At 38.1% G+C, this 26535-nt stretch overlaps 1 protein-coding gene across 1 annotated transcript in view; it reads right to left on the reverse strand.

Moving 5' to 3' along the window:
* The window catches only part of LOC140343455 (uncharacterized), a 21533-nt gene extending 3369 nt beyond the window's left edge, over positions 1-18164 (reverse strand). The window contains exons 1-8 of the mRNA XM_072430137.1: positions 18059-18164; positions 13128-13196; positions 11368-11445; positions 8992-9204; positions 6932-7192; positions 4526-4558; positions 2748-2816; positions 1290-1322 (exon numbers count right to left, since the gene is read on the reverse strand). Coding sequence (XP_072286238.1) covers positions 1290-1322; positions 2748-2816; positions 4526-4558; positions 6932-7192; positions 8992-9204; positions 11368-11445; positions 13128-13131 — 691 coding nt within the window. The 5' untranslated portion in view covers positions 13132-13196; positions 18059-18164. The remainder of the gene's footprint in view (positions 1-1289; positions 1323-2747; positions 2817-4525; positions 4559-6931; positions 7193-8991; positions 9205-11367; positions 11446-13127; positions 13197-18058) is intronic.
* Between the last annotated feature and the right edge of the window lie 8371 nt (positions 18165-26535).

Here is a 26535-nt window from a genome sequence, read left to right on the forward strand (position 1 = left end):
AGCACCAACATATTACGCAGCGCTGTACATTAAATAGGGGTTGCAAATGACAGACAGATACAGACAGTGATACAGGAGGAGAAATCCCTGCCCCAAAGAGCTTACAATCTAGTAGGTGGGGGAATTCACACACAATAGAATGGGAGATTTGTAGTGGTGGGAAGTAGTTATGGTTTTAAAAGAAAGAAGAAGATGGGTAGGCAAGTTTGAATGAATGGGTTTTGAGTGCTTTTTTAAATGAGCAGAAAGTAGGAGCAAGCCGAATAGGACGAGGAAGACCATTCCAGAGAGGTATTTGGGACATGATGCTAAACCACAAGGGCAGTAGGAATGCAGCTCTGTTCTGTGAAATGCTGACAGTGGATTTACCTGTTGAGCAAATACGTACATTTTTATTGTTTTACAAACACACAATGCAGAGAAGGAGCTTAATAACTGTGAGAGAGTGTGGCAGCTATTTATGCAACTTTAGTAAGTAAGCAGAACTAATAAGGGCGAGTCGGCCCATGCATTATCGAAAGTACTCTACTAAAACTAATAGCAGTTCTTGTATGGATAGATCCAATAAATGATCTAATTTTTAGCAGATGGGTTACAGATCTGTATTGCAGGATCATTGAAAACAACAACACCACCAAAAAGTACTGCAAACATTCCTTACCCCCTCATAGGTAGTCCTTATAAACTTATTTTTGCTTGTCCCATGTTATAAAAACAATATAAAGAGGGATCTGATAAGCTGTAAGAGAGATAATAGGAAGAGGAGTGGCAGCTAATTGTTTTATTTGTAACTTTAGGAGAGTAATTAAAACAAATTAGGACTAGGCTAGCCAATGAATTGGGTAAGGGATAAATAAAGGTTGTGGCTCATTTGTACAACAGATGCTGTTGTTATTGGCAGATGGGTCCAGATCTGTTTTGCAGTTCGATAATGAACAACTAACGTAAGATTGTTAAGAATTGTTTTGAACTTTTGCATAATTCTGTACATGCTGTAACAAAATGATTGTTAAAAAATAATCCACCAATAACATACACACACTAGATATGATTGTTGGAACGATGCAGGAAGTGACATGTAATGTAGAACAATCAACGATCACTAACGACAGTACACACAATAGATAGTGACTGATCGTTGTCCAAACAAATCCACCATTCATTTCCATTTCTCGCTCATTGGCGTCATTGGCCAGTCGTTGCGCGCTTTGTTTGTTTTTTTGTTTTTGGAAAGGGAAAGTGAACAAGTGATTATGAAATGAAGTAAAGGAATCAACAGTGCTTCTTACCTATTTTTTCATAAATCCATTTGCAGGTCTTCTCTGAAATGAAAAAAAAAAGAAAATTGATTACGTATATAAAGGTGAAAGTATAACTGTGCAAGACACATTTGTCCAGACACCATTGTGAATCAACACTGGGTGTGACACCGTAGCAGCCCGGTTTATTTTTTTTTATTGTATTTGCTATGTTCTATTGCCCCCGCTCCTGTTTTGCTAATTGTACATCCCCTAGCTAGTTAGTAGTGTAAGAATATTCACAAATAATGACAAAACAGAGGGGTCTATAGGCAAGATTGTATATTGTAAACACAATAGGATGCAATATTTTGGATGAGTAGTTGTTGACTGTATAGTGCCACTTTGGATGGCCATTTGGAAGATCACGTATAATTGTTCTACAAGGCTCTCAGGTATCTATATTGTACCTTTGAGAAGCATTGTGTTTGCAATATACAATCTTGCCTATAGACCCCTCTGTTTTGTCTTTAGTTGTGCATATTCTTCGAAAGTTTCTCGGAGTTGGCAAGTACCGCATGCACTCCTCTATTTCAAGACACCATTTATTCTGGTTTTTCTAGTTAGTAGTGTTATCATACTGTTAACTTTGTATCAACTTTCATGCCAATAAAGTTAGGCTTGTGATTTTTATTTTTACACTTCAAGAAACTAGGAATATCCTTTGTAGTTACTAGAATACAACTATATAGGAGTAGTGGATCTTGTAAAGTCAGTAAACTCCTATGCTGTCCAGTAGTGATAGGTGAACTCACTCAGGATGGGTTTACTATGGGAGTGAGCCTTCCCTAATTTTGCAATTACCTGCAAACCCATATTGTATAATTCTTGCACGGTAGCTGTACCTTCCATAACAACCATGAGCCATAAGAAATGCTTATTAAATTGTTTATACTCATTGGGCCTGATTTATTAAAGCTCTCCTAGACAGGAGAGGATACACTTTAAACAGGAAATCTGGGTGATCCAGCAAACCTAGAATGGATCTGGAGCATTCAAAACATTTGCTAGCAAATAGAAAATGACTTTAATGAAATCCATTGGATCACCCAGATTCATTGTTGAAAGTGTATCCTCTCCAGCCTTGGGGAGCTTTAATAAATCAGGGCCCATTGTGTATACTAGGAATCGTCTGATAAGCAGTGCCAGCAGTGTCTTCACTTGTTGGCTGGTGTTGGAGTCAGTACTTTTTCAGAAAGTGTTTGTACACCACAGGCTTTGAGCCACTTGTTACCGTGCCACCTTATTTGATGTTTAGTGCTAGCAAGCCCAATTTGTGGAAAACTCATATACCATTCCAACTGTCTCAGGAGGAATGCCTGAATAATGCATAAACAACATTTGAAAAAGAATGGGTCTTAAATATGGAAAAAAAGTTAAAAAAATGTTAGTTTTTATTAAAAAAGCGGTGAACTGTATTTAAAAATGCTCTCTATTTCTTATGCTTACCACCGTGTTTTTTGACCAAATAGATGCAGGCAATGATGATGATGATGCCAACAATGATGCCGGAAATAACTAAAAAAAAATCATGAAATAAATGAATATTTTTAATAATATGCACAACATTACATATGATACTTTGACCCGTTTAGAGAGATACACAACAAAACCTCATTTCTGAAATGGCATAAATCATTATTCTGGGGGAAAACCTCCAGTGTTTACCCCTCTACCCACCCTCCAAACTGGAGTCACTGTAAATTTACAACTATAGATACTCCTATCCATGGCTATGAGATTTTCTACTACTCCAGCCCTGTGAATTTTCTGGTGAAAGTGAGCAGTGAACTTGCAGCAGGTCTCTATGAAGCTGAGCAGCCTTGCTTTTGTCCACTTTTGCTGACAAAACACCCGAATTGTAATCAGTGCATGGATTGTGCACTGTCAGAATTTTCTTGCCTGGTACACGAGAATACATTTTACAATGGGAAAGATTCACCATCTGCTGTTCTACGTGAATGATCAATTCATTTGTAAACTAAAGAGCAACAAGTTGGTGTGCAATGACCATCTTACTAATGAATAAACTGAAATCATTCTCCAAATCTCCTAAGAATAGCAACCTGCTAGATCAGGGGTGTCAAACTCAAATACACAGAGGGCCGAAATTAAAACTCAGACAAAGTCGGGGGCCAAACTTGAAATTTGTTTTAAAAATAGGAAGTAATTCCTTCAAATTAAATATAAAACATTTTTAAATGGAAACAAAGAGGTATTGCTTAACATGCAATCTGGAACAAGAAATACTTGGCAATGTAAGCAGCAATTGGCCCCTAGCTACAGTTCTTGAATAGATTTGAATAAAGATGGCATGGATGTTATTAATCAATTGACACTGAACAATGAAATTAATGTTACACATGTATAAATTATGTGCTCATATCTGATATATATATATATCTGTTAGAAAAGAAAAAGAAAGTTATTTACAAAAGAGACAGAAAAGTGTGACATCTCTTTGATGGTTTCACACATTTCACACAGATGATTAGCTTGTACTTTATGTTTTGTTTCCTGCAGATCTGAGTAATTTTATTTCTCCTGCTGTGAGCTAGGAATAGCGACCGGTCTCAGAAGAGAAACAGAAGACAAGAGATGCTGGGATTTCAATTCCAAGCATTACTCGCGTCTATGGAACTGCTCAATGTGGAGCCGCATAGGCAGAGAGCTGTTCCATAGACACGAGTGATGCCGGGACTGCAGTTACTTGCATCTATAGAACTCTGTGGATGCGGGTGATGGTGTGACTTGTGGTAGCGGCATCACTCGCTGCAGAAGGCATTGGTGGGCAGGCGGGCCAGATGCCATTCATTTTCCCAAATCCTCGGGGGGGCCAAACAAAATGACCTTGCGGGCCAGAGTTTGACATCCCTGTGCTAGATGATCTCACACTGAAGATATACAGCTTTGTAGTTGTAAGTACTGGTATTATTTTCAGGAGGAATATCAAAACTAAATCTACATTTTTGTTATTAATCAAATAATACTTCCTAGATGATTTTTAAGTTATTTTGAAAATTTAAACTCAAGGAAACACATATTACTATTACTGTAAAATAACATTGTTGTATTTAACAAATTATGTTCTCTTTCAAAAAATATAACTATACAAAAAAAAAAGAAATAAAAACCTCAATACCTATACTAAATATTTAAATGCAAAAACAACACCAGGAATTACATTTATTTATAGATGCAGTCAGGTAGGACCCGCTTTTACTTACTTGAAAGTACAAATACCAACTGCTTTGTAGCTTCTAAACAAAAAACAGAAAAAAATATTTTAGCAAATAGTAGTAGTAAGTTCATGCAACAGCCTGCTATAGTAACATACATTTTCATTCCTTCCCTAATCCAAACACATTCATCCAAAAAACAGAACTGCTTGAAGTATATGGCATGTTGTATATGTAGAAAACCTGAACACCTACCTGCCACTATTGTCACTAGAACACATAAAGAGAGTCTCCATAGCAGGGACACCATTTTAAAATCCCAACAAGGGTTTTATTCTTTAACAGCTCTATCCATAAATTTAAAATTAACATTATTGTATACTAAGCAAATTGTTGCAGATTCACCCAGTGTGGCCAGTCCCTGTGTTTATGATATCCTGAGCAAAAAAGCCAACATAAGCTGCCTGCCAACTGTCCATGTCTATGATGGCAAAAGCTGAAAATGTTGTATTTTCCCTTTCTTTCTGTCATGGTGACAATGATCGCAAAGACAAAAGAAGTTGTAAATCTCTCCAGCAAAGACAGACAACAATAAAAATGTAAAAGGGTATATAACCCTTCTTTACTTTATCAAATTTTGTTTTTAAATGTTCCCCTTACAAGCACTTTTCCCACCTTCCACCTCTTAAAAAAGCCCATTGTAGAGTACTATTTGCCTGGACCTTGGATTACACCATGCCTACCTACCTTTACCTTAGATGATGTATTACACTTGTCTACCATCTGCCCTGACTGTTTGCTTGGACCTTGGCCTATGCTTGCCTATTGCTGGCACAGACTAAAACCTCTTCATTCTACCTCCTCAGGTAGGGTGACCCAGAGGGTCATGAAGTTGTGCCACCTTGCAGCGAAGGGTCTGGCCACCTCTAGGGTTCCCGGTCTATTACCTCCCGCGGGGTGCTCTAGTAAAGACTGGGTGTCACTTAGTCTGCGTACACACGCTCAGTTATTGTATTTGGAAACAGTCTTTCACGAATGATTCCAACAGCAACTGTTTGTGTTCTATAGGGATAGACTGAGGGTGAACCAGTGAGCAGCACACCACTCTGCTCTCTTCCCTTTACTACCATTGCAGTCCTCCATCTTCTTAGATCAATAACCAAATTCGGATGACCTCTGTACATATGCTTGACTGAGACAAGCCCATCTGCACCTAACGGGCAAGAACCATTCGACGTGTGTACATAGCATTACCTGTCTGAGGAGGCACTAACTGTTTCTTTCTCTACAGTTTCTTTGGAGCTGAAGTTTGCAAAACTGAGTATATTTTAATGAAATCTGAACTAAGAGAATGACAAAGGATGCCATGCATAATTTCCACATAAACTGTTCTCTGGTTTTAGTGCTATTAGAAATTATAGTACATACTTGGAACAATTATGCTTTAAAGCAGAATGATTGTTCTAAGCTATAGTTCTGTATTTTCTTAGGAACTCCAACCCAGCCAATCGAGATGACCACAGATCAGATCCAGGAAAAGGAAAAGTAAGCTTCTCATGGGGACAGGTGAATGTATTTAAAATACTACGATCAGGCAGGTAAGGTTTTTTTTTATTGCAGAAGGGACATTGCCTGTGTTTCCATCTTTTTTGCTTGACCATATCAAAACATGATGTATATAGCATTACTGTATATGATGCAGTGCATACTGTACCCCCAGCTCAGAGTCAATAGGCTTACGGCACATTTTTGTATTAATATACCCGAGGAAAAGCTTCACAATACTTTTTTTTACAGTGCCTCCTATATTTGACACTTCTAATTATATAGGATAGCATGTTTGCTGCTAGAGACCCCACCACAGTATTTAGTGTATAGTGTACCATATTCATAATCAATAGGGCTTATGGTAACATAAAAATGTGCAAAAATCATTGAAACAGACCCCAGTGCTTTGACAGTTAAATGGAAACTTTACTTCCCAATTTCAAAATTGCGAGCAGGCGGGATTTTTTAAGCAAACCTGCCAGAATCCTGATCAAAGAAACCAATATGGGACTGGAAGGGAACTTCTTATCAACCACTTGGACTTTGTTACAATTAGCTCCCCACTTATCTCTATGGTTTAATTATTATTTAAACATAATCCAAGGCTTTGTCTACACTTACCTAAGTTTTCAATGAATATAAATGCCCATACAGCTTTTGTACGAGCTTAAGGTATTTATAAAGGCATTTTAACCATGGTTTGTGGCAAAGATGTATAATAGGTAAAAGGAAAAGAAATGGTTGAATACAGCCATAAACGTTTATTTTAATACTTTGGTATTACATCAGAACTCCTGATTGCTTTGAGCTTCCTATGAGCAGTGGGCCAGACATGCAATAAATGCAGATAGGGTCATAATTTTCATCCGTTTTTTTAATTAACATTATACTTAAATTATGTCTTACCTGGTGTTTCACCCCCTTCTGGAAAATGTTGTAACTCACTTCTAAAATGTTCCCAGAGATTCTGGACACGATATTCCATCTCTTTTATCAGCTCATCAATAGTCATATTAACATGTTTTTCCTGAGGTTCAACAACGAGATTGGGTAAGTTGGTAATTTCTTCATTTGTTAAGTTTTTGCCGTTAAATATAAATTCGATGCTCGCATTGGTCGCATTAAAAAATTTATCAAGTTTCCAGCCAAGAATAAGCTGTAGAGTGCCTGCAGAAAAGAAATGAAACAAGTAAAAATGGCATCTGTTTATCTTATATGTCCATCATGTCCTAAACAGTCGTATACATCATTTTATCCATCGGGAATTCCTATAATGTAGAAATACTACAATACCATATGGCCAAACACATTTCCATTAATTCTGGGCTTTCTAAAGGTGCAAAGCGCTGTATTATTTTATTATATATATGTGTATGGTAAAGCCCAGTTAGTCTATATTCAGACTGGCTGTGGTGCAGTTACCGATTCCTCATGCCAGTAACCTGCAGCCTTAGGGGAGATGCAACAAGTCAGCCCCATAAGGAATGAATGGGGGTGGCAGTCAGCATTACAATACTGCTCACTGCAGCCAGCCATGAAATGTGCAAACACTGGCTTTGTAAGCAGCATGTCCAGCTAAATGACATTTAACAGCTGGGTAACGATCAAGCAGAGAAGAACAGTTATTGCAGAAGGCACATTGCCTATCCCTTCTATAATCACCTGGCAAATCACCAATTGTCAGAAGTGACAACTGGTTCCACTGCAAAGTTTGTACGTTCAGACAGGTTATTATTACAAAGCAATGTCCTTTCTGCAAAAATTGGACTTACCTGCCTGATTGCTCTGGGTTTCTAGCAAAATGCTGCCCATGTGAAACATCCGCTTTAATTATCAGGGAAACCCAGCATTCCTGGCCTGCATGTTCCAGGATGACGTATGGGTAAGATGGCCAAGGATCATCTGGCAGCGGAAGAACAGAAATAAGATAGCAGATGGGGTTTGGTGCTGGAACGTGTATTGCTGAGTTGGCCAGGTTTGGTTCCCCTTTAAGATGATAATATCCTATTTTTTTCTTTTGCCAAATCATTCACAACCAGAGGAGCCTTACTATCAGGCACCGGCCACTCTTCATCTGACCTTCTGATCACCCACTCCACCTAAAACTTTCCCAACTAGCCACGACAAACTTCTGCAAAGAGACAGTACAAACTTTTCCATGCTGGTTGTGGTAGCGTCAGCTAAAATACAATTTGATACTTGATTACTTTTTTGCTGGAAACCACAGCTGAGAGAGGGTCCATGAAAGCAGCAAAGGACGTAGGTAGCATGGTTCAGACTGCCATTCATTTTAAACAAACTGACATCTAGTGGTGAAATGAAATTATTGTTGGGGGGAAGCTCTAGATAAGAGGCAAAGCTTGCAGCAAAAGCAGTTTTTTTATATTTCTCTGGCTATTTATTTATCATTTTACAACCCATATATATTCAGTTTAGGTTTTAGTTTTTGATACGGAGGGGGTAACGATATCAGATTAGCATGGCCTTCTGTACCCAGAGAAAATTGCTTATGACATCCATAAAAAAAAAGGTTAGCAGTCATCATCCAAACAGGATGAACAGAAAATGTTCTTCTTACTTTCATTCCTATGAATTGTAATCAGTTAAAACACATTGCCATTTAAACTAGTTTTGTGTTCATAAAAACTTACTTACATTATAATTAGCACCAAAATCCGCCTTTTTTTCTGGACTGGAAGGGAAAGGAACAGGCACTTTGCATTACAAAGTCGGAGAGTCCGGAGAAAATACACTTTCATCAGTGAAGCTGGGTGATTCAGCAAACCTGGAATAGATTTCCTAAAATTTGTTTGCTATTCGTTAGCAAATGTTTTCTATTCTGGATCAGATCTTCTCCAGGTTTGCTGGATCACCCAGCTTCACTGATGAAAGTGTATTCTCTCCAGCCTTGAAGAGCTTTAATAAATCAGGCCATTTGACTTAACCACATATGTTCAGATACTAACCTGAGGTAATGCTGTGATTCCTTTCGAGGGACTTCAGGTTAACTTTTAGGTCTTCCCTATATTTCTCACACAACTTCACCACAAAAGAGTTGTTCAAGGTTTGATGCTGAACATCGTCTTGATTGCAGTCACCGTAGCATAGAAATGACCCATCATCATTCTCCAAAGTACAGTTTTTAAAATCACTATGAATCTTAAACTTTACTTGGTGACCTTGTGATAGAAAAAAAAGAACAAACATGAACAGAGGTCTGATAAAAGCAAACGCAGAAACAAGAACTAAAAGTGAACGTCTTCAGCATTTCAAGTGAATTCATTGAAGGAGACCATGGAAGGGTGAAAACTTTGTTGGGTTTAAATCTTTGCTGGGGTTTATGTTAGATGTTTATTTGCTGTCCCAATAGCCACATATATGGCCAGGTAAAATCTTCTAAAAATGGATTCCAACCTTCGATCTAACCAGAACAATAAGGCCCAGTGAAGCCACAAAGGTTCAACGTATCACAAGAAGTTCAATGTTTTCGTTTAAGAGAATTCTGAAAAAAGCCAACAAACTTTAAAGGTAACTTTATACTGGTTTTAGGTCATTTTTTATTTTGTTAAAGATCCTTGTCACTTTAGTCCTTTCAGTTGATCTTTGTTGTGCTTTCTTAAAAGCTCCATTCATATGTTGGAGCCCTTGGAAAACCTCAGTACTTGTGATTATGGAAAAGCATACATTTTCCAATAATGGAGTGCAGACTGGACTGGCATTTCTTGACTCAAAGTCTGGCATGCTGGACAGAATATATTCAATATGTGTGTTTTACGGTATATACATTTTTTGCTTTTAAAAATAAGCATTGAATACCAGAAATATGCAATCTAGGTTACATCAAGAGAGAGCTCAGCAGAAGTTGCTTGCCTTAAGGCTGCTCTTGTCTGATTGAAACCTTAGAGAAAGCTACCCAATCAGAAGAGTCACTCCACTGCCTCATTACGTTGTGTGCATGCAGCCAGCACTTCCATTGGTTGGTGGTAGTCGTGGCTTATAAGAATTAGCTCCTTACATGATACCGTTGGGTAGGTCAGCCGTCAACACATTCACTCAGATAAACTAATTGTCCCCTTGGTCAGTGAATGGCCTAAATAGAGCAAAGCATATCAAGACAATTGAGCAAGGCTTGGGCTTAATTAACTGTTAACTTATCTTTTCAGCTGAGATTTTGACAGTTCTGGACATGCAGGAATCATTATTTCTAGCTCAGCAGTCTCCACTCTATGATTTTGTATTGGGAGATGGATATACAAATGTTCTAATGTACATTGTACCTGCATTCACCCTTATAAGATATATTTACTGAACGCTAGCCTTGAAGCCCAATCTTCTTTCTTTCCATCTTGTTCAACAAATAGCTGTTAATTTATATTTTCTTGACAGTTCATGCAGGGATCATCATGCTCAGAATCCAGCAAAATCTACAGCCACTCATATCACCTATATTATACTAAAAAGCTGTCAGCCTGCTGATAAGTAAAGCAGTTGCTTTTGTCCTAAAACCATCACATATGACAATGTAAGCCAGGGGTGTCCAAACTTTTTGTAAAGAGGGCCCTTCTTTTAGATTTGGTGAGGAGTTAATGTGTGGGGGCCGACCACTAACCAGGATTAGTGTGGACGTGGTCTGCACGGGTCACACACAGCACACACCCACCAGGGTGACGTGGGGGATTCCCTGTGCCCTGTCTGGTGTCAGTGTGGGCTCCATGCAGAGCACGTTCTTGGAATCAGAGTGGGCCTGGTCCACACAGGTCTCGCACAGCACAATAATGACGTAGGGGGTTCCCTTTCCATACCTGCCAAATATGCCCGCTGAGTATCAGGCCGATCAATGCAAGACAGTTAACCAACTCTATTGAAATAAAAAATAGCTTTTTTGTATGTGAGTATTTTATACTGTGGTCAACAGTGCTGGCGGGCCGAATATTATTGATTTTATTACAGAGGCTGTGGGCCGGTGAAAATCTGAACACGGGCCGCAATTGGCCCCCAGGCCAGACTTTAGATATGCCTGATGTAAGCTTTAAGGTTCAGGCTTCAGGACATTCCTAGATGTGGCTGTGCTGGGACTGGGCTGCATACTTTATTTAATTGTTTTAGAATAGCAAATTTCATTTATATTTTTAAACATATCTACAGCACAGGCAAACATTTTAACTAAAATTAACCTATAGACATTAAGAGTTATATTGAATAGTATTGGAATTAAAAGAATTTTAGAATAATCTGTAGAAAATGTATAAATGCTCATGTAAACTAAAACTAGGATCAGGATTAATAATGAATCATATTAACATATTTGATTATAATATCAGCTTGTTACAAAATGGTCTTACTCTCATTGGTTGATATAATCCTCATGAACAGTAGCAGCAAAATATACATTGCTTGATAATATGATCCAATATTCAGACCTACAGAAAAAAATAAAGAACACATGAACTCCACTAGGTAATAACATTTGAACCTAAAACATAATCAAAGCATATCAACATTTTTACGAAAGGAAATATTAAAATGCCTCAGATAGCCTGCCTGTTTGTTGCCAGTAGAATGTTATTCTGATCAGGGAGGATTTAGAAGTTAAATAGAGTGGTGTATTGATGTCAGGTCATTTAATAGAATAATAATAATTGAATAATTGATAAGGATACAATCAGTTCAATTCCAACAAAAGATAATATACAAATTTCAGTGATGCATTAAAAGGTTATGGTATCAGAAGTGCAGAAACATTTGCTGACCCGGTGCTGACGCGTTTCGCCAAAAAAGGCTTTTACAAATTTTTACAACCAGAAACGAAACAAATTGTTACCCTTTATGTCACCAAGCACCCGGGCTTTCTCAAAAGTGAATTGGACGTACCCTTACGTTGTTTTAACATTTGTATTCTATTAAATGACAGAAGGCCAATAAGCTCCTCACTTTAATTTCTGAATCATCTCTGATTAGAAAAAGCTTCCTCTAATATTGGATAAACCAAAAGCGCACATAAACAAAACTTAAGGAGTTTTTAACCAAGTTGACAGCAGAAGTCTGTGTAATTATGTGAATCAAGGTAAATATGTCAATCCGTCTGCTTTTAGAGATTTCAGGGTATTCCCTGGCAAGGAGCCATAGGTAAACAAAGGGATAGCTAACCATATATTATTGTAGCCTTTTGCACCTATGTGCACATTCAGCATCATTCTGTGTGATTAGGCTTTACAAAAACATATATTAGATTGACATTTTCCTACACAGCTGAAATATGAATGCAAACTCTGACAGCTCATGCACACAGTGATGCTGATCTCCCGAGGATATAAAAAAAGAAAAAAATGCTTTGTGGGGCATCTGACCATCAGCGATTGTTTTGTTGGACATCACACAACCATCTCAGGACATATTGATCGGCATGGAACATGACAGCCAAGCCAGGTTGCAGCCTTCTTTATGAAGGATCACTTTCCTCTATCCAGTCATTTTGTTCAGCCAATCATGTAAGCTAGATATTATGATTGGCTGAATGAAATGACAGGAGAAATAGCCGGCCTCTGTGATTGGTTAGATGGAAGTGCAGGAGAGTGGAAACTGACCATTCCTGTTACAGTGAAGACTGCATCTGACAAAAGTGTTAAATTCCCCCAACCTGGATTAGTTTCATGCAAAAAATTTTTGTTCCACCGACAGTGTGTGGAAATTTTTTTCTGCATGAAACGGGTTGGTGCAAAAATTGTTGAGGACCACTGTCCTAGATGTTTGAAACAACTTGCCGAAAATCTGTGTGCTCATGTACCAAGGAAAATTTCTGCCATTGTGAAGGCAAAGGATGAACATGCAAAACAATGAATTGAAATTATTTTTTTTTAGTTTATGCAGTTTGTAGAATGTTAATTGAAAAATATTCATTGCATTATTTTTTCAAGGCAAGTAATTGCACAGTAATAGGAGACACACAATTAGCAAGAAGATTAAGCTGCATGCATGATATATAGATAGTGGATATTGGATTTTGTCTGCAATACCTCCTAATACAGATATAGAAACAAGAAGAATCTACAAATATTTTTAAAAATATAGCCATAAAAAATATAAATAGTCAAATATTCCTCACCCATCTCGCAATAGACTTTTTTTTTTTTTTTTTTTTTTTTTAAGGATTTTTTTTCTTAATATTTGTAACCTGTGAATTGAAGAACACAGATAAAAAAGTCAGCCAAGAAAGATATACAAACAACTGTAATAATTGTAACTGTAATAATTGCAGTATTGTGTAGACGTAACAAATATTGATACAGCAAGAACAAGCTAAAAATATGAAACATCTGGTACACCTGCTAAAACATTTAAATATTATAATCATTTACACCTAAATGTCATTAAACAAATACAATGAACACTAAATTAAAAAAACTTAAATTTCTTTAATGCGCAACCAGGAAAAATCACCCCAAATAAACACAAGAAATATTTGATTGGAGTTCTACTTTCAACATTAAAAGTGTGCTTTATATCAGTCACACGTGTGACAATCAGAATAACTTCCCCAATATTAGCAGTGTTGGAATATCAACCGGTAGGTAAAATAGTTATCGGAGGCTAAGTGCGCTGAGCCATGACGTTCATGTTTTTAATAATTGAGGGGCATCAAATCAATATGAGCTTGTTGGGCATTCCATTCCAAAACCACCAGCAATATTATGTAGTTGAAGCCCCCCACCCCACCACCAATTAGCAGCTATAACAGCCTCTACTACTCTGGGGGGACTTTTCCCAATTTGTGTTCATTTGGCAAAAAGAACATTTGTAAGGCCAGGTACTATTATAAGATGGCAAGACCATGCCCCTTATTTGTGTTCCATTTCATTCTGTAGTGTTCAGTAGGGCTGAGGTCAGGGCTCTGTGCAGGACACTTGAGTTCCTCCTCCTAATAACTCATCAAATTATCTTTTTGTAGAGTTCTTCTTGTACACAGGGGCACAGTCATAAACAGTTAAGGGCCTTTCCAAAACCGTGAATAATATGGACCCTTTACTGGTAGTCCCTGAACTCAATAATTCAAACAGCTCGTCATATACTATATATAATATAGATGTCTTATAGTTATATGCTATATATGTCTTATAGTTATATAGTTATATATAATTCATGTTAGATAGCCCGTGGGAAACTTTTTTTACATCCACATTTTTGGGTCACTACAGCTCACTGATTCTGAAAATTTGGGTTTCAAAGAATGTGTGCAGCTATCTATATGTGATGATATGATACCAAGAGTTATGTAGCAGGGTAGTATGAAATAATAGTTAGAGCTTTGTGAGCTGGTAGCTACAAATGAGGGGAACCATAACTTAAAGCCTAGTGGCCCCAACCCAATGCTCTTTGCTATGGGAATGGCCTTTGGGGTTCCTAATTTCCATGCCTAATTTAGGGCCCCTAGGAGCTCATTATCTAATAATAGCACCTCAGTGTACTGTTTGTTATCATGTTTGGACCCCATATCCCAAAACTCCCTATGGTTAGGCCGAAATGTAGTGTAATAATGGTCATACCGGTCCTATGTATACCCTGAAAAAATTCAGGTCTGTAGAGCGCATGGTTTATAAACAAAGCTTTTAAAATGGAGATTTTTTGAGGCAGGATGATCTGACGAGCAGCAAGAGCTATCATTTTGTGCCCAAAACTTGTATTAACAATTTGAAAGAGTATACAAAAAGTCATAAAAACTCAATGGATTCCATCAATTCTCTAAAATGTTACAATAATATTAGTGAAATCATTGTAATTAAAGAATAAAAACAGCATTTGCTAAGGAGCTCTTAAAGAAACTCGTAAATAAAATATATTCAAATATAAAAAAAGAATAAAACTAATCCTGGGCTTGTGTTTTGATGCACATATTCAGTAACACTCATCTGTTTAAGTGTTAAAGTAAACATTTAATTTGGTGTCCAGTACACATTGTACTGTGCTGTAGAATTTGACAGCACTATAGCAATACAGCGGTTAAATAAGGAATCAGAAAATGTCTATTTTTTTATATTGTGTGGATGTCAAAATATTAGGCCAATTACTGTAATGACTACACATACAATGAGCCCAATTTATTAAAAATCTAATTTGGGGGGATGGACTCTCATGGGAGGACCTGAATGAGCAAACCTGAAACGGGCAGCATGGTGGCTCAGAAGTAGCACTCCGGCCTTTGCAGTGCTGGGTCCCCGGTTCAAATCTCAGCCAGGACACTATCTCCATGGAGTTTGCAGGTTCTCCCCATGTCTGTCTGGGTACTCCAGTTTCCTCCCACTTCTCAAAAACAGACAGTGAGTTTATGTGGCTTTCCCCCAAAATTGACCTTAGACTGTGATAATGACATATGACTATGGTAGGGACATTAGATTGTGAGCTCCTTTGAGGGACAGCTGGTGACATGACTATAGACTTTGTACAGTGCTGTGTAATATGATGGTGCTATATAAATACTGTGTAATAATGTTAATAAAAATGGTTTGCTATTAAATTGCAGATGTTTTCAATCCTGGACCAGAACCATTCTAGGTTTGCTGGATCATTCATCTTCTTCACTCTTATAGAGCTTTCATAAGGCCCTATGATGGGAATAATGATCATCACATGTTTTCTAGCGCCATCTTCCATTCTGATAGAAATCCCCAAGCACTATTATTAGGGGCAAGGGGGGTGTACAGAGCTCATACAATGGGCCTGGAGCTCTCCCTCTTATTACGTAGCAATCACAAGGAATTATGATTGTGTATTACGTATCACATTTCATCACAGGTGTACACAGCTTAGAACAAATTTTTCTTTGCAACATTGTCTTCAGGAAGAAATCAGCCATTCAACATGCTGTGGTTTGTTTATTTTCCAATGCGTGATCTGGTATTCAGTATCCATTAACATTCTCTGTATGAGGTATAATGAGGCTTTGTGAATATGAAAACCGGTTGTATCATAAAGCTGTTAGGGGACTTTTGGAGGCATCTGACAACCAAGAAAAAAAAGGGAATCGAATAAAATATATATGTTTTTCAAAACAAACAGTAACTTTAGTCATATACAAAGAGCTTCATATATATGGGTTGTAACATGCACTCCTTTAACTACTTGCTATAAATACTGTTACTTCGGGCCTGATTATATTTAAGTTCTCCAAGACAGGAGAAGATCACTGGGAACCTGGGTGATCCAGCAAACTTGGAATGGATTTCCTATTTGCTATTGGATTTCTTTTGCTATTGGATGGCAAATGTTTTCAATCTTGGACCAGATCCATTCCAAGTTTTCCAAGTATCACTCCCATGATAGTCTATCTTTTAAAGTCTTAGAGAACTTTATTAAATCAAGGCATTGCTACAAAACTGCAATATTAAGTTCTCAACCTGTAAACCAAGTTCAAAACTACAGCGAAGACAATGGCACGTTTCCCTAAATTCTTAGCTTCTTCAGGAGGAACATAAGTACATGTTTAAAATATGAAGCACGGATAGTTTTCACAAAGGCGAAGCAACTTTTACATTACACAGCAAAAAGCTAGCCTTAGGCTAGGGAGACGGTCACACTTATTCTGCTATTTCTAGAAATCAATTGTTGGAAAAGCACTAGAAGTACTCTTCATAACTGATTGGCTTTGAGTGACATATTGCCAAAAATCAAAGTATCTTGTCAGTATAAAGTACAAGAACCATGTAGAAGGTGGTGTGTAGCTGGCTGAGCATTTTGTCAATATGTTACCCATGGCAAATCAGTTATACATTGCAACAGCATTGATTGTGGGTAGTTAAAGGAGTACATGTTACAATCGATATATGAAGCTCTTTGTATATGTCTGAAGTTACAGTTTGTTTTCAATTATTATGTATTGTAAATAAATTATTATGTTAAAAAAAAGGATACATGCATTTTATTCAACTTTATTGTTTCCTTGTTGTGGGATGCCTACAAAAATCCCCTACTGGACTTTTCGATAAAACCCTTTTTAACTCAGTATTTGGAAAACGATATTATATGTCATACAGGAGCATTGTAATAGATACTGAATACTAGATTGTGCATGGCAAATAAACCACACAATGTTGCAGGGATGATCTCTTCCACAAAGTGACCAGGCCTCTCCTGTGTCCCAAACTGAGTATACCTGCTGGATACCTGTCACCTGAGATGAACAATCATATTCATCTTGGGTGAAAATGTAGTGTGATAGATTACTAAGTGACTAACTGGATGGCTGACAAGTTTCTAAAACTTAACCTGGATAAAACAGAACTCATCATCATCTTCCCCTCAAATTCCAAAACTCCCCCTGACATATTCCTAACTTTTCTAGAGCTGCCCCGACTCTCTGGAATGGTCTTCCTCGTCCTATTCAGCTTACTCCTACTTTCTGCTCATTTAAAATAGCCATCAAAACCCATTTTTTTTAAACTTACCTACCCGTCTTCTTCTGTCTCCTAAACCCTCACTACTTCCCACCACTACATATCCCCCCTCCTAATGTATGCCTCTTCCCCCACATCTTGGATTGTAAGCTCTTCGGGGCAGGCTCCTTTCCTCCTGTGTCACTGTCTATATCTGTCTGTCATTTTCAACTCCTATTTAATGTACAGCGCTGCGTATTATGTTGACGCTATATAAACCCTGTTTGTTACTACTAATAATAATAATCATACCTGGGATAACTGCTGTCATTTCCTATGGGGAAGGACACAACAAGGTGCCTCCTGCTCTTCCTCCCCCTTCCCTTTCCATAGAACTGAACAATGTTGTGTTTACTGAACTCATTCCTTCTATTGTTACTGGAAATTATTATGAAAGCTCCTTTCAAGGTGCAAAATTTGACATAGTTACATAGTCAGGTGGAAAAAAGACATACGTCTATCAAGTTCAACCCCTAGGTGAATAAACATACTACAAATTAGCTGTTGTAGAACTACAAGTCCCAGCAAGAAATGCTGCTGCATATAAGTTTAGAAGTCCTGGGTGGCCACAGTTAGCCTAAGACTGGGACAGAGAAATCAATGTCCTTACCTGCTTGCGTCTTCTCCAACAATAACTTTTTCATTGATTGAAGCCGGAAATCCCCAACTTGTAGCTGGTTAATGCTGATTTGCTGTTTGAGTGTGACTTAAACAGGTTGGGCCGCTTGTTTATGCAAAAAAAAAAAAGAAATATAAAGAAAGTATGTCGTAACATGGAAATTCCTTTCTGAGTCACACCTTTACCTGTATAACAATGTTTTATAGCACAGCCTGTCATTCAAGCATTGCAGCACAATTTATTGCAGATCACAGTTATCTGGTATGAATGCTTGACTTGTATAGACTTGTACAATTATACTGATAAACCAAGTTATATTTAGGGGGCTTGTTCAAACTGTTCTAAGGACTGTGCAATGCATTATTATTGTTCTGGGTTCCCATTTATTGTTGGTGGTCCCCCCAAATCCACTAATGTACAAGGTGTGGCCCTGCATTGCCTTCCATTGCTGTGCAGGGGGCTTTAATAAATACAGCATGCGCTACATTTGTTAAATTGCTAACATATCACATCCCTGTAAGGAGAAATGAGCCATTATTATAACATTAATCAAACATTGACTGCACGTGAATCTTTTTAGCACATGTATTTAGATGACAAGTGATAGAGTCAATGACCACCAGTGTTTGGTGAAAGTCTCCTCCACTATTTTATACATTTGCTCCTTGTAGTCTTGTTCATATAGGATGCTAATTCTCAGCATAACAATATATGTGAACTCATATTACTGATATGGCTGTAAGGAGGCAAGCTGTAGGGAATTTATTTAGATGTTTTTAACTAATAAATGAATACCCCTATGTTTAGGGTCAGACTGAGGATTTGCCCATAATTATATCTAATAACTTTCCTAGTATTTATTAATTCACTCCTACTTTATTTCCTATAACTATTATGGGTATTTTGAATCTCCCTCCTATTACCTAAATGATAGACTCATACATCATAACATACTATGCTAACTTATCACCTTTTACTAACAATGACCAATTACTATGTTCATCATTTTTGTAGTGAATGTATGGTCTCCTTAAATACCCCTGAAGAAGCCTTTTAGGTGCATCAGGATGAGAGTCCTTTTTTCTTGCTTGGCTCTAACCAATTACTACTTTGTCCATTAGTAGGTATTTGATGTCTAGCTTGGCCAAGCTTTCTGTTCACAACAAGTAATTGTGAACATACTTCTAATTTGTTGTCATGATTTGTAAACCGTGCTCTTATAACGTAGTGCTCTAAATAATTTTGTTGTCATTATTTAAAATCTACAACTTCTAAGTCTTTATTTTAATATGTGACGTATTCCACATTATTGTGATTGTATTTTACATATGTGTATGCAGAAATATACATAGATTAAACAGTTTTTTTACCTTGGCCACACTACAAAACCGCTCCTTTCTCTGTTTTTTACAATGTTATTATCTTTATCTGTATTTGGGTATTCTTGGGCCCTCCTGTCTAGGCTTGGTGTTCAAGTTTTGGGAGATCCGAAATTCGACCCAAACAATGCCCATTCAAAGTGAAGCTGAGCAACCCGAACATTTGTGATGTGGTTGATCAGATTTGCCCAGAGTGGACTTTCTCATAATGGTCTGCTACTTCCAAGCTAACCTAGTGCACCAATCAGAGCTGGGGAAGGGCAGGGACATTTCTCCATCTTGTTGGGAGCAAGCATTTTATTGGATACTTGCTGAGCCACACCTTGCAGTATAAAAAGGATATGTGAGCTGACATCCTCCAATACTACGTGTGATCCAGTGCAGTGAGCAGTGTGCTTGCCTTTTAGCTAGGAATTGTGTAATATCAACTGTGCTGCTTCTTGAGGATATGGAACGGGGGGCTTGGGTATGTGTATGAGTTAAATTACTGTATGTGTTATTATACAGGTACCGTGAACTTTTTTCCACCCAAATCGAATGGTGTAAATCTTGTTCCTAAAGTTACATTGCAGAGCCCAAATTCATGTGCTCCTGCTCCTCAGTTGCAGTGCTGTCTAATTTTTGTTTTGTCACTTGTGCAAATGATTAAAATTAGGAGCAAAAAACTGTTGTGCTTTAACCACCTGGGCGTTATACTGATGTCTAGATTTCTGTACCAAAAGCGTTACACTGTTTTTCATGAATTTTTTTTTTTTTTTAAATTGTAGACCTGAAACTTACAGAAATATGTCCGAACAAGGGTCTAGTAGATATCATGAATATAAAAAATGTTTGAAACACACAATCAATATATATATTATATAAGGATTTCTTTGTATTGGACTCAATACAGCTTTTTTGTATTGAGTTCAATGCAAAGGAACTCAATACAAAATTTTGAATTTCCTGCCCCGCCTCCCGCCCGCACCGACGCATGCAGCGACGTCACCGGGAAACCCCGGTGATTGTCACTGCACTCGCTGGCTGAAGAAAGAAGAATTTTTTTTTCGATCGACGCTGGATCATCGCAGCAGGGACCAGGTAAGTGAGGGGATTTAGAGAGTGAGGAAAGTTCGGGTTTATCGATTTTTGCAAAATCGATAGACCCGAACCAAGGTCGGGTTTGCCGGCCGGGTGGTTAAATAGGAGATAATTCTTGCAGTTACAGTTATATTTCAGTACTCAATCTAGTATTTTCTTCTGTTGCACACAGTGGCATCCTGGAATTTGCCAGGCCTACTACCAGGTTTCATCTAATCCAATGAATCTGCAACAGGGGTGTGAAAGTTGTCTAAAATCTGAGCCTGGTTCATTTTAATAGGGGTCTTCTGGTTTACATTGGCTTTGGAAAGGTGCATGCATTTGTCAGTCACAAAACCCGAGGTACACGGGAGACTCTTTCCAAGAACACACCTGCAGCAGGGGAAGTACAAACTTCTAGAGCATTGGCGCAAAGCTCCAGCCATCGGTCAGTCTGGATAACACGGGATTCTGGTGGAGGTTGTAGATGCCCAATCTGAGCAGATATAACCATTACTAGGACCACTGCCTGTAATTCATACTGGGTGTTAGGCCTAGTGATAAATTGTAGTCTGTAAAATGTTTTCAATGCTTTTGCTAGACCCTGCTTGTGATTGTACTACTGCTGCTTCCTGATTGGCTGGCATGGCTGGCAGAACTGTGAGTGTTATCCCATGGCACAGGTGAACTATCTGCATAAGTGCTATACAATCACCTCCTTTTACTCTTGCATTTTGTCTTCCCCCTACTTTTTGTGGGATCTTTGTGTATTCTCTTACTTAGGCCTTGTAACAAAGATCTGGCAGTGTAGCAGTGCAATCATTAAGAAGGAGGAAAGGAAGGTTCAGCCTTTCCCTAATTTCTATCTGCCAACCCCAGTAAATTTAAAATTCAAAGAGAAACAGAAGTTTTTTTTTTTTTTTTTGGTGCAACAATTAACATATATTTGCTCTTGATTTAGGCAATAACAATCACCAATACCATAAGTGTTTATAGCTTAGGTAAATAAATTACTAGTATAAACAGTTATCTTTGACATTACATCCAGAAACCCTCTTAAACATGATCAGGGTTCTCCCCAGCCCCTTTTAGCTGGGTGCACCACCGGGCACTTTTCAGCACCCACCCGGCTGTTTTTGGGTGGTTACTAAAGAGTTTGGTCACAATACAGGGGCTGCCACCCGCCTACAATTTCTTCCCACCCGGCTTAAAAAAAGTTCTGGGTTGAGCACTGATGATCATAGATTTTTTTACAGTAAAGCAATGCCTCAGAACTCGACGCAATTTGCCAATGGCTTCTTTAGGGGACTCTCTTTAGGGGACACTTTACATACACATATTTTGGTAGTGGATCATTAGATCATAAAGTTTAAGAGAATAGTGATGTGAGCAAAGGTAAGTAAATCTGTCTTTTTAGGTGTGAGATTCCAGTTGGATCTTAATTATCCCAGAAGGTGTTATGGGATGGGATAATATCCAAACTATTAGGATTTTAGATATTAGAGGTGGTGATATTGTCCACAATGGTCCAGAAGACTACTGACATGAGAGAAGATGTAAGATATGAAAGAAGATGCTTGAAATGCTGACACGGACACCAACAATCCAGTTCAAGGACAGTATAGTAAATTAAAGTCTAATTACCATCTCACTAACCTCTGCCATATACTCTATAACAACATGTTGTTGGTACAGTAGATGCAGCATGAAAAGTGTTGAATCGGAAATGAGCGGTTATTGTGGAAGGTTGAACTTGATATTTAATTTCTTCTGGTGAGCGGTAGCTGTCTATGAATATTAAAACACTTTTGTGGCTTTTTATCTAATAGCAGCCTTCGGGGCCTGGGTGAGTAGTAAGAAAACATTGCACTATGAGGTTCAGTCATTATGTAAGCCAGGCAAGGTAGTATTTGAGTTTCCTGAGACGCAGCTAGCAGATAAGGGCGATTGTACACATGACCTTCCCTTGCTGGAGGTTGTGCGGTGTCAGTCCCGTGTCTGCCTGTACCTGCAGAGCACCTAAAGCAGACAAGCTTCATGACGGCATGGAACTGTTTATTTTGTGCACAATGGTGCTGTACCAATAAAGCTGTTTATCAGGAATACACATCCCGGGGATATGGGGTGGCCATGGAAGAGTATTCATTGTACAGTAATGGGGGTTCAAGGACAAGGTGAGAGGAGCTCAGTGGAAACCCGGTGGTACAATAAATGTAGATGCCTTTCTTGCAGCTTCATCCCCTGAGGTCAGTAAAGTTACGCAGTGACCAGTGAACGGATAAAACTCCCCCTGTATGTGCTAGCCTGACCAAGTGTCTGTACTCAGGAGCACCCCGCCACATATGGAGTGTAGCTTTTTTTTGGAACAATCTGACAGCCTTAATGGCAATGGATTTTGCCCCCACTGTTTCTATGAGGGGACATGACAATGTTATGGGTTACAATATTCTTTGAGGACATCTTTTCTCTATGTGAATTAATTAGTTATGGCAGGTAGGGTCCAGGGGTTATTTATACCATCAAATGATATACTTATCTAATATACTAATTACTGAACAAATTATGGAAATAAATGAGATTGCAGCAAGTAGATTCTTCGGAAGCCCTTAAGGCAATATCTTAAATAGTTTTGGAAAAATCAAAATGAAGCTAATTAATTAGAACTAATTATTGTGATATATTAGAATCATATTAGGGTCTATTAATATATTTAGCAGCAGATATAATGGATTGGAAATGAATTATCCCATTCCAAGGTAAAAAATAAAAATTGACATATATTTCTTTTCTTCCTATTTTGAATCCTCACTATTTAGGCTAACACATTGAAAAGATAATCCTCCTTGCGTCTCGTCGTGCCGTAGTTCAACATTTTATGAGAAATTAGACAGATGGTCACTAGCACTCAGTTCTTGGTGTAAGATTGTTAGATTTTTCCTTTTTTGTACATTTTTATTTGGAATAAATTATTGATTATTCATTTATGAACAGAATAGTGTTATGCAGAAAATATATAGATAATGAAAGTGTATCCTGATTAAATGTACTAGGAATTAATTGTTATTTGTAGATCTCCTCTTCCTGAGGAAGCAGACACAGATACCGCGAAACGCGTTGAAGCTACTGGAATACGTCATTTGGAGAGGTTTCCACTGGGAGGTCTATTAAGTGCTTTATCTTTAGCAAGTGTTTGGTTTTTTACTTTGTATAATGTATGGTTTTATATAATGTTTGCAAATAAAATATGTTTTTTTTACCTTATCGTCATTTAATTATATAAGCCTGACTTTAAAAGCCCCACAAAATGTGGTTTTCCTATGGGAACCCGTACTGTTCTTTGTAAAGTTACCCAGTGACCAGTGAACAAATAACACTGTCCCTGTATGTGCTAGCTTGACTGAGTGTCTGTGCTTAGGAGCACCCTGCCACAAATGGAGTGTAGCTTTTTTTGCTAAGGGGTAGCACAGGATAAAAAAATACAAAAGCCTGGTCTGTAAGGAGTAAAGTGCATGGCCGGCTGTCATAAAATATTTGCATTCATTTGTGCCTGGGGGTGGTTTGGTTGGTATGCTTTTTTAGTATCTGTGCTATAGAAGGCTGGTTGTTGGTCTGCAAAACAGAAGATGAGGTGTAGTTGATGTTGAGGGTGATGGTGACTCCAGTTCAAGTCTGTAAAAGGCAGAAAATGATAAATATCTGCTATATCACTTAAACCAAGAGCTGGAATCCCTTGCAGCAATATAAGCAGCAACTTCTCGGAAAGCAGCTGCAGTGTGCATGAAGTCTACTTTGGGTGTGGTTCTGATGGTCCTTCTGATAAACTGAGCTATGTATTTTTATATGGTTATTCATACAGGTGTTGCTTAATTTGTAAATGTTTTCCTTCAAATGTTCAGCACAACCTTGAGGATGACTATTCCCCCAACCTTGAAACTGTAAAGAATGGCCACACAACTGTGTTTCAGATCAGATGAAACGTTTCAGTGTTTGTGGTCCCCAGCAGATGATAAGGAAGGATGGCTGCAGCTGGGAACTGAATTTTGCCTTGACTGGTTCTATAGAAACCCCCTTTCTTCATCATCATCATCACTTTAGCATTAACAGACAGCTATATATTAGATTGATTGGGGATTTCCTTCTCAAACATGTGCCATTCACAAGTAACAGCACAAAGTACCACTGCATGCACTTCTTCCTCCTCTGAGTATAGAAATAATCTTTGGATGTCAGTATGCTGAAATAGTTCCTATGAACCCTCATAATTATCCCTGCTTCAGAAGGTCTGTAGAAAATGTCAGTGGACAAAATAGAGGGAAACCAGTCATCATGACTTAATAATGTTCCATGGCTGCCCTTTTCCTGGGAGAAAGAGGTAATGCCTTGATGTGAACCTCTATGAGTCATCCAGTCAACTGTATACAGCATGCTGAGATTGTAAGGGACTGTCACAACCAGGTTTAAAAAATGGAAGGCATGGCTTTTTTTATTGGAGCTTGTGCAGATATATGTCTGCTGGATTACACTGGGGCAGATTGTAAAACACTCTATTATGCCCTCTACCCCTGCCACAACTACCAAAGCTGCCCCTTCCTCCAGGGACCTTCTGATTCCTGCCATGAGTATAATGTTTGAATAAGGAAAAAAAAATCATATGTCCTTTACTATTGCTGTGTTAGATCCGGGTTATTTGTTGTCTAAGAAGGTCCTTTCCTTCTGTATATTTTTTATTTAAAATAATTTAGGGAATTGGTGTCTCTAGCCATACATTTTTGTGGAGGCAGACCACTTCAAGGGCTTTGACCTTCTCCAAATAGAAGAGTGTCCAGGGCATCTAGAAAGGGTTCATCTAGAGTGGTGGGGACTGGAAGGGGCATCCACCTGTCCACAGTTAATGTTGACTCCCTCACCTTTATTAAAATGAACTAATCTTTGATCTCTGCTGACTTCTACCTGGCAGGTTACACTAATTACCTGCAGCAAAGACACAGAGGGTATTCTTAATTAAAGCTCTATAAGACTGGAGAAGATACACGTTCATCAGTGAAGCTGGGTGATCCAGCAAACCTGGAATGGATTTCAAAGTCATTTGCTATTTTCTAGAAAAAGTTTTAAATCCTGGACCAGATCTATTTCAGGTTTGCTGGATCACTTAGCTTCACTGATGAAAGTGTATGCTCTCCAATAAAACTTTAATAAATGAGGCCCAGAGTCTTTCTCTATGAGCGTAATTACTAATTGTACGGACTCATCCTGGTGGTACCACTGCTCCTGCTGCTGTACTTTTTCCCCTTTATTCCTCCCATTATAGCATAACTGCATACTGCAATGATTCTAACAAATTGGATATTGGTTCTGGGATATCCATCAATCCCAGGGTTCCTTTATCCTCCATTAAACCTAACACCCTCGCCTCCTAACCTCACCAACTTGAAAAAAAAAAAAGATATGGAAGATCATTCCAAGCACCTTTGCTATAATTGTATTGTTTGTTATTTGGTTGTTGCCCTGATTTCTTTCCAAAATCTTTTCTCTTTTTTTCTGTCTTCTCCACATTTTAGCCGGTCCTGTATTGGTGTTTTGTTCCATTATGTCTGTAGCAGAACCTTTCTGGAATAAGAGTTTCACAGCAGCCATGGTTTGTGTGTTTGTTCCGGCTGTGCTGGGTTGCAGTGATTAGGTGACCTCTCTTAGTGAATAGCTTGATGTTGTTTGTAACATCTGTATAAGAACACTTGAGCAAGGATACCAAATACGCATTTTAGGGAGCGGTTTTCCCATTGAAGCCACTCTCTTTTGTAAGGGGTGTAAAGTCAATAGCCCAGATTCTAGGTTTTTTGGAAAAGAAGGGAAAAAGTGTAACACAATACTATCATCTTGATCATACAACTTTGTTATAAGAAGCATTTAAAAAATGTTGCTTTTCTGAAAATAATAACTTGTTCAGTGATATTCTCAATAAGGGGCCATGGTGACCTATAGTCATAAAAGGAGATATAAGGCATAAAACAAAAACTACATGCTTGTATGCTG

The sequence above is a fragment of the Pyxicephalus adspersus genome, chromosome Z (genome assembly GCF_032062135.1).
Source record: "Pyxicephalus adspersus chromosome Z, UCB_Pads_2.0, whole genome shotgun sequence".
Lineage (NCBI taxonomy): Eukaryota > Metazoa > Chordata > Amphibia > Anura > Pyxicephalidae > Pyxicephalus > Pyxicephalus adspersus.